General features: G+C 43.4%; 1 protein-coding gene across 1 annotated transcript in view; it reads right to left on the minus strand.

Annotated features, from left to right (window-relative positions):
* The window catches only part of TBC1D4 (TBC1 domain family member 4), a 168,284-nt gene that overhangs the window by 59,126 nt on the left and 100,155 nt on the right, over positions 1–9,003 (minus strand). Inside the window, exons 7-8 of the mRNA XM_019524493.1 lie at positions 3,950–4,060; positions 3,280–3,399 (exon numbers count right to left, since the gene is read on the minus strand). Coding sequence (XP_019380038.1) covers positions 3,280–3,399; positions 3,950–4,060 — 231 coding nt within the window. The remainder of the gene's footprint in view (positions 1–3,279; positions 3,400–3,949; positions 4,061–9,003) is intronic.

Raw genomic sequence — 9,003 nt, forward strand, 5'->3', positions numbered from 1 at the left:
AGTCACTGGAAGGTAAACAGATAAATACTTAAAGTCTAACCCTTGGATCAGTCATAGGCACTGCAAGAGACATACAGAGATGTTGCCCCACAAAGCAAATATATTTTACAACACAGATGGCAAAAAAGGAACAAGAGAAGTTGTGCTGTATTTCTTTAAATTCGTGATTAACAAAGCACTTGGCAGTCAGAACTTCGTATTAGACAGCATACACAAAAAAGTTGTTCCTGCTCCAAATATTAGGACATGTATCATTTCCCTATCAGTCTTGCAGGATATTTCTTAACTAACTTTTATATTAAATGAAGCCATCAATGGGAATGGAAGGAAAAAAATCCTGTTGAACCGATGTCTAGCTTGCAAAATTCTGGCATGCTGATTTTCTAAATCCACTGTAGTTACATGTGCAAGGCATGTGTCTCTCTAAAATCCTGCACTTATTAGGAATATACCACGTGACCAGATACTCTATGATAGTGGACTCTGGAAGGTCTAGGTCCACTCTAAGAATTGCAGACAACCATGCAGGTGATTTTGTCCAACCTTGACCATGCAAGATTCCTTCTACTATGCACTATAAAAACACTACTGAAGCAGTGACCCTGGTGCTAGAGCAGTCCTCCCTTCCCTTCCAGTGCTGAGTTGAGGGGGGTGTAGCCAGGCCCCAGCAGGATTAGAGAGGGGTTCCCCACCCTGGATAACAGAGCATTTACCAGCTGTGTTATCAGCATATCACCCCATCAGAAAACAAAGCCTCTCACTAGTTCAAGCTCTTCTTAAAAGAAGGAACAGAGGGACATTAGCTGCTGAGCTTTGATTGGCTCCAAAAAGCCCTAACCCGACACTGCTCTGCCACAGCAAGGATCACAGCCAGCATGTGGTCTGCTAGCTAATGCTGAGGTGTCTGTTTAAGGCAGAAGGGATGGGGGATTCCTGCTTAGCAGGGAGTGGGAAGCAGGAGGAAACCAGGCAGATGTTGCTGTGCTTGCAAGTCTCTGCCAGAGTTGCAACCAGGGAGCAGACAGGAGGGGCCAGCTCTGCTGTGGAGCAGAGCCCCACCCAGCCCAGAGAGCATGCTGGGGAGTCTGTTTAACCTAAACCCAGCAAGGGGTCTGGGACAGACATTGCATAAACCAGTTTGACCCAAATCAGTTAAGTCTGACACTACATTCAGCCAGGTTTATCTCAAGCTGGTTTATGTGCATGGAACTTCTGTTTTGTTAGAGGTTTAAATCAGTTTCTGATCACTTAAACTGGTTTATGTAATGTCTGTCCCTAGTCAGAGTGTTTATTGGGCCATTCTTCTCCTACACTGACACCCCATCCCCAGAACACCTGCTCTACAACAGCATCCCCAGTGAAAAACTCATGAAAGCATAATCTGGCTCTGCTGCAACTTCCTTAGCCTGACTAAGGGTTTTTGAACCTGAAAGCTTGCTTAATAATTTTTTTTTCCAACCAGTTAAATTGGTCTAATAAAAGATATTGGATTCACCCAAAGAACCTTGTCTAATCTGGCTCTAGAAGTCAAATTCTCTGTGGACATGGAAAAATAAATAAATCTAACAGAGTGCAGATATGGCCATCTATCACCATTTGATATTTCCAACTACTAGAATTGTACAGATCTTTCAAGTATTGTTCTTCACCCACTTTTCTGTGCACACGTCATGTTCTTCTAGTGTCTCACAAGCGCTATAAAAATCCTCATCTTTACGTATAGTCAGATTTAAGTGATCTAAATAATGCTAGCTATTGCCCCAGTCCATCAAGGCATTTAAAGCCTATTCCTAAAAATTTAAGCCAGAGTATTTCCAGATTTTAGTGGAACTACATGTGCTTAAAGAGGTAAGTATATGAAGTGCTTGAGTAGAGACAAAACAAGACATTTTTGCTACTTAAACAATGTTATTAGTTGTGACTAGTACATCCAGGGGAGGATCCAGGAGGTGTTCACTGGTGCACTTGTCCCCCACCCCCTTTGATTCCCAAAAGTTGAAAACCAACTAACTGTCTGGCAGTGACAGCAGCATTTCTTCTCAGGCAGTGTTGAAGGAGTCAATTGACTTCATGGCTCATTAAGTCTACCTGATCCCTTCTAAACTCTTTATTCTACAGGTGTCTTCTTTCTAAATGGCCATGACGTTCCATCAGTTGTATCCTTTGCTTTCCAATTCTGCCGTCTGTTAAGAGCAGCTATTTCACACCCCTGCAGATTGTCAATTCATTTCAGTGAAGTTGTGTGTTTGTGCTTCAGTCTTACACTGAATAATATGGCCCTAGCATATTAGGAAAGCTTCTAGTTTATTTAACTGGAAAAAATGGTATTGCTTTATAAAGTGATGCATCTCACCATGTACACTCCACTTTTCAAAATTCTAGATCCATCCATGAGTATATCACGTTACCAGATTCATTGCAGGATAACTGCAAACACCTTACTGAACTGAGGCCTAAATCCTTTAGTTACAATGTACTTCTATAGGCACAGGCCATCCATTTATGCAGATTACCCCACCTAGCAGTCTACTGAGCATGTAGATGCTGACAGATTATCACTCCTGCACCTTTCTTCATTGTTCCTTTTCTTTCTGCTGTCTACCTGCTGTCACATAGTAATAGCCCTTTATAGTCTGAATTAAAAAAAACAACCCCCTTAAAAAAAAAAACACCAAACCAACCAACCAACAACCACCACCCACCACATTTAGAAGTAAATATACACTGTATGTTAGAGGGCTTTTCTGCTTGCTTGTAGCTTTTAATGATGTTACAACTTGGCTAACATGATGGAATGAGAACCCCTTATACTTTTAGGGGTCAAATGCATAGTTTATTATTATGTGAATTAACATCAGGTTTGTATACAACCTAGAATGAAATATTAAACAGTTAAAAATAAAGCTACAGCCTTGAAATACACTTCACTAGAAAAAGATCAAAATATTGATGCTTTTACCTCCTCCCACAACCAATCAATTTCCTTCAGAACTGTAATCCACCATTTGGATTGACAATAACATAAATTTTCATCATCCCTCCAGCCACCTCAGTTGCTGCTGCCAGACACTAATTTTTCACAAATTGCTCCTAAAGCACTTTTCCCTCTTCTGTGCATATCTATGAGAAGCATGTAAACAGATTAAATCTGAAGTTATCTGATGTTACACATACAATCCAACATTTGAACTAAAACCCAGAAATAATAAGGTCACACTGTGCTTTGGTTTTCATTGTCAAGAATATCTGGAAGTAATAATGACAAGTGGTTAATCTTACCCTCGAGAAGATATTTTCCAGGGAGCTAGTCAAGGATTTCTTGGCTTTGTTTTTCAGAATGTCAAGTTTAAATCTGCCACCACTAGCAGTGTTTTCTGGAATTGCACTGCCAGAAATGTTCTGTTGAAATAAGCAAGGGCATATTTCAGTTTTGACCACACTCTAGGTAACTGAAGGTCTCAAAGAACTAAAACAACATGGCCTGGGTACAAAAAAAAAAAATTAAAAAAAATCTAACCTATAGGAAACTAGCTATCTATGCCTCCCCTTCCCTCCCCGCTCTTTTTTTTTAAAAAAAAAAATAAAAGAAAAGTTACCTAGATAATGAGGTGAAGTTTCATGCATTCTTCCCTTATCAACCAATCTCTTACCGTGCTTAAACGTTAGTGTTTTGGTCTTACTGTTCCTCCTACTGAAATCTAGAACTAGAGTAACTGCTCATGGCTTTTTTGGATGAGCAGAAAAAAGCCACATAAATACAAACTTTAAAAGTTAGCATCTCTACACGAAGCAGAACGGTATAGTTAAGATAAGCAGACAAGTCATTCAAAAGCTTCAGTGCCCGTTGAAGTATTCCAATACCACCCTGCTTACAATAGTTAAGGTTTTAGCTGAATAAAGTAAAAAAAAAAAACCCAAAACACAAAAACCCAACAAGCATAAGTTTTACCAATGGTGCTTCCCCAATATGAATGTGCGTCTTCTGTTTAGCTTCACACAGCTGCCGCAGATGCAAGATGACAAGCTCATTTTCTTCCTGGTCATTGGTAGGCTTCATTTTCTGTCAAGAGCAGACAGTTTTAGAGAAGGTGACTTGACACAATTGTTCTTAGAAGTCAAGCTACCAATGAGACTATGTACCGACCCCATATTCATAAGCAGTATTGGCATTTTCACTTTAGATACCTAACAAGCTAATGGAACAAGGGGCTTAGGACACCATTTGGTACATATGTACTGCTCTGTAAAAACAGACAGGCATTATAAAGCAAAAGTCCCTTTCTGAAGATTACTTTAGACTGAAATCTGAACTGCCCTACTTTCTTAGAGACCTAAATACTTTGAAGGACAGGCTTACAGGAGCTCAAGTCATTTCTAAAACTGGAACTTGGCACTTTTGGGGAAAAAAAAAAGTGCCCTTTGTGCCAAGCACACTACGAACAACAGTACATTATCAAACTGTTCATCAGCATATCAGATAACGAGGAGAAGTGAGCCACTGCACTGAGCCAGACCTGTGCCATAAAGAAAACATATGGCTTCATGGTAATAGTATTAGGTAACTTATGTCTACATACCTCTTGTAGAAATACAAGTAAAACATTGTAACTTTAATCTCATTTCCTTCTGGACTAAATTAATGGAATTTACAGAAAAATAGCTTATTCGTGACATGGAAAGAGAAGGCAGGAGGTAGCAGTTACAGCATAAATGTTCATGCTCTCCCAAGAGGCAACCCCTTGCTTCTTCCTCTTTTGAAGTAGTTAAGTTACCTCTGTCCCTTACTTGAGAATGCATTTTAAAATGTACTTTGTTAAACTTAAGGGAATTTAGAATGGGTTTTTATTTTTCCCAAGCTCTCACAAATAAGAGATTTCCTAGTTAAAGGGGAGCAAGAATTCTTTAATGGAAGGAAAAAGACCGCATTGCAGAAACAAACAATGTGCCGTTAACTGAAGTGTCGTTGTTCAGTCCACTGTACTTGTTTATACTATGAATTTCCTGAAGCAAAAACACATATGTAAGTGTATCTAAGTTAAATTATGAAACCTCATTATTTTGCTTCTGTTAGAAAAGCCTACGGAGTTGGAGTGCATCTATTGCCTGTATTTCCTCATTATTTGGAGTGTGTGAGATGCTCAGTCTAACAACTTCCTGGCAAGTCAGGTCCCTGGTAAACAAAAACAGTGTTATTGGAATCCATGGGATATAGTCCTGTCTCCAAAAACTGTGCGCCCAGCCATGCCACATATGCATGGGAGGATGCACAACATTCGGGATAGGCCATAAAATTCCTCATGGACACCAGGGGGCTTCCAAGGCCCAATCTTGGTGCTCAGCTGAGAGTTAGAATTGGGTGTGAAAGAACCAGGTTTAAAAGCCACATATGAAGCACCGGGCTGGAAAGACTCTCCTAATTTTGGATTCCCATGGCCCAGGCTTTGAAACACCATGTGTTCAGCTTATCTGGGCTGTCAGGACACCAGCCAGAGAGGTTCTCCCTGATCTTGGGCTCCCAAGGCCACAGGCTTTTAAACACCAAGTATGTAGCTCAGGTGCACATGCAGTTTTTAGACCTAGGATGGCCCTATGTCTTGGCTGGAGACTCAGGGCTGTCCCAAGACCTACCATGGAAAAATCAGACAGAAGACAGCTAGATCCTAAATCTGTGGCTACCCTGTGTGATCTCAAGACTCAGCTGAGAGTTAGGCTCAGGTATGGGGTAGCCTATGTCTGGCACATGCCACAAGGTCAATTTAAGGCATGATACAAAACCATCCCAGAAGTCTGGATCTCTGTGTGGCTGGATGGCCATTTTATCATGTTATAAAACTCATCAGAACATGTGGCATGTGGACTGCCTTCTTCCTTAAGCCCCACCATGATCTCCAAGGTCATATAAGCACCAATAGTATGTCAAGTCCACTCAGCAAACACACATGGGAGAGCTCTCTCAGCAGCTGCTCCTCAGCTCTACAAAGTCCCTTCTTGAGGCCTGCCAGAGGCCAAGCATGGACATTGTTTGAAAGTGCTGCAAGACCATCCTATTTCAGCAGACACTTAACAAGCAAAGACTGTTTAGTGGGTCTCTTATTTTGATATTTTTCTTGCCCTCAGGTTGTTTTGTTCTCTTACTGGAAGCTGCTCTGAGCCTTTGTTGGGAAACTCAGCATATAAAATCATATAATTGTTACAATTTACGGCAGGGGTGTTGGTTGTAGCCATGTTGGTCTAAGGACATAGGCACATTTGGGTAAATGTGATATCCTTTATTAGACCAACTAAATAGTTGAAAAGTGTTCTTTGCAAGCTTTTGAGCACAAACACCCTTCTCCAGGCATAGGGAGATTCTGCTGTTGTTCTGTGTTCTCCTGGATGGAATGGAAGCCAAGATGCAAAATACAGGTCTGTGAAAATGCAAGTGTGTGACAATGAAGATCAGAGAGATGGGAGACAATAGGTGCGAGACAGGTAGGTGGAGGGGGGTGGGGGGTGTTGACCTGCTGACAGAATGCAACTGGTAAAGTGTAGAGAGGTTTCCTGGGGTTAATCTGATGGTAGGCAGGTTATAAATGTGCCACAGATCCAATATCTATATTTTATCCATGATTTTTTTGTATCCAGTAGATTTATGAAGTGAAGTTTGTAGGCTCATCTACAAAAGTTGTTTTGTAAATTCCCTTTGAGGACTGGAACTGAGAGATTGGATGGAGTGTGGTTGTCTTGTGAGAAATGAGCCCCCAAAAAGGTAATTGGGTATTCCTGTCTTGATAGATTTCTGTTGCGCATTCATTCTGGTGCTCAGTTGTTGTTTAATTAACAAAGTCAATAGAGGTGCACAGATTAAAAAAACAACAAAGTCTGATATCAGAACAGGACTGATACAAAGAAAATTGACTGTATTGGAAATTGGCCTGACGGGGCCGATAAGTGGCCTGTCCATGCGCACAGCCACAGAGCAGTGCATAGGCAGCGAGGAGCACAACCAGGCAGTTTGGACAGCTGCATGCAGCTGGTAGATGTGGTGTGGCAGAATGGAAGGAAAGGAAGGAAGGGGCGTAGGGGATAGATCAAGGCCCCTGCAGTAAGGGAGGGAGTGGGGCTGGGACAGGCGCTGTCCAGCTGGGGCAAGGCAGGTGTGGGACAGAGCCGCGACTTGTCCAAGGGGCGGCTCCTGCCACTGTGTACACCACAGGAGGACATGGGGGGCATGTGCCCCCCAATCTGTGTGGGTGGGGTGGGCTGCTGCTGCTGCAGGCTGGGGCCAGGGCTGTGCCAGACCCTTCCCGGCACGTGGGGTTGTGGGCTGGGGCTGAGCTTAAGGCAGGCAGCAGCACTGGGAGGGGAGGTATGGGGGGGGGGGGCTACTGCAAATTCTGGGGTGGCTGCAGCCTCCCCTGTAGCTTCCTACAAATGCTGCCGCTCACCCCAAGTGCAGCATGGCCCAGCTCCTGCCGGGATGAACACAGAGCAGTCCCAGCCCTAGTCCACAGCTGTAGCCAGCTCCATCTCACATGCAGATCCAGGGGGCACATGCCAGTCCTGTGCCCTCCTGGGATGCATGCAGCAGCAGGATCTGCCTGCCCTCCCAGCGCTCCCTGGACAAGCTGCGGCTCCATCACGTGCCCTGCCCTGCCCTGCCCTGCCCGGGCAGCCCCTGCCTTGGCCCCAGCCCCACTCCTCCCTCACGATGGGGGCTTTCATCTGCCCCCCAAGCCCCTTCCCTCCCTCCTCCCTTTCCATCACAACAAACTTACCAGCTGCACACAGCTCCTCAAGCTGCAGGGTTGCATATTGGAAATCAGATCAGCATCCGCTGATATGCTACCTTAAAAATTGGTTATTGTATCAGCCCCCAAAATCTATCCATGCACCCCTATGTTAATCATGTCATAAAATGTAATATCTGCCAGGCATTTAGCAACTGATGCCCACAGAGCTTGAAGGGAAGGCTTCAGCAGTATTTTGAGATGGCAGGGAAAAAGTGGCTGTAGCTATGCTTTTAGTGTGGTCTGCACTGGAAACGGCTCATTTGAATCTACACTCCATTAAGTGCCCTCCCTGACATACAAAAAGAATGCTTCCCTAACATAGTTTCACAATATGTCCCTCCTATTTTACAGATGAAGAACTGAAGCACAGTAAAAGGAAATACAGTAAAAGACCTGTTACCTGGCCTTCTAGTAGCCGGAATACTCTATTAACTGGAATTTTCATCTGGCCAGCTGGATGCAGGGGGAAGTTTGCATGTGGTTGCCACCACTGCTACCCACCACTACATGCTGCCACCATTGCACATCTAGCTGAAATGTCCACCCCATGATGCCACCGCTCTGCATCCAGCTGCTGCTACCTCCTCCCCACCCCCACGTCCAATCGAAAACCACCGGCCTCAGGTAACCGGAATTTTTAGATGCCCAACACTCCCCATTCCCTGTATAGCAGGGCTTTTACTGTAACTTTACTTATTATAGACAATTTTAGGACAGAGTTGAGAATTTAACTATTCCCATATCAAGTATCTTCAACTGTAATTAGAGTCTGCTCTGACGTGCTGTATTAAATAGAGTCTGCTGGGGAGTGCTAATTAGCGCACTCCCACAGCCTCTGCATCTTATGTATTCAGCTTTCCTGCACTTCAAGAAGGTAGTGGAAGCACTTTAAAGTTTGTTGAAGTACCCCTGCCACCAGTTTTAAGAGTGGGATACTGAATACACAAGATACTGTGGGCACTTCTAGTAGAGTGGCTCTCAGAGTACCCCACCCACCCTCAATCCCTGGAGCACATGTAAAACATGCCCTTTATTACAGTAAAGGTTTGACACATGAACTCAACAGTTCATGAAAATGCACGTAGGTTTTCAAATTACACCTTAGAAGGAGAATATGCATATTTACCAACTTAAAAATATTAGTCCATTGACAGAGAAGGCAGCAACTTCTACCTTACCTGAACACGTTCAAAAATGTCTGCTTGTTCATTATCAGTAAGTGATGACAGGT

Source organism: Gavialis gangeticus, unplaced genomic scaffold, assembly GCF_001723915.1.
Source record: "Gavialis gangeticus isolate Ggan-Ray unplaced genomic scaffold, GavGan_comp1, whole genome shotgun sequence".
In the NCBI taxonomy this organism is placed as follows: Eukaryota; Metazoa; Chordata; order Crocodylia; family Gavialidae; genus Gavialis; species Gavialis gangeticus.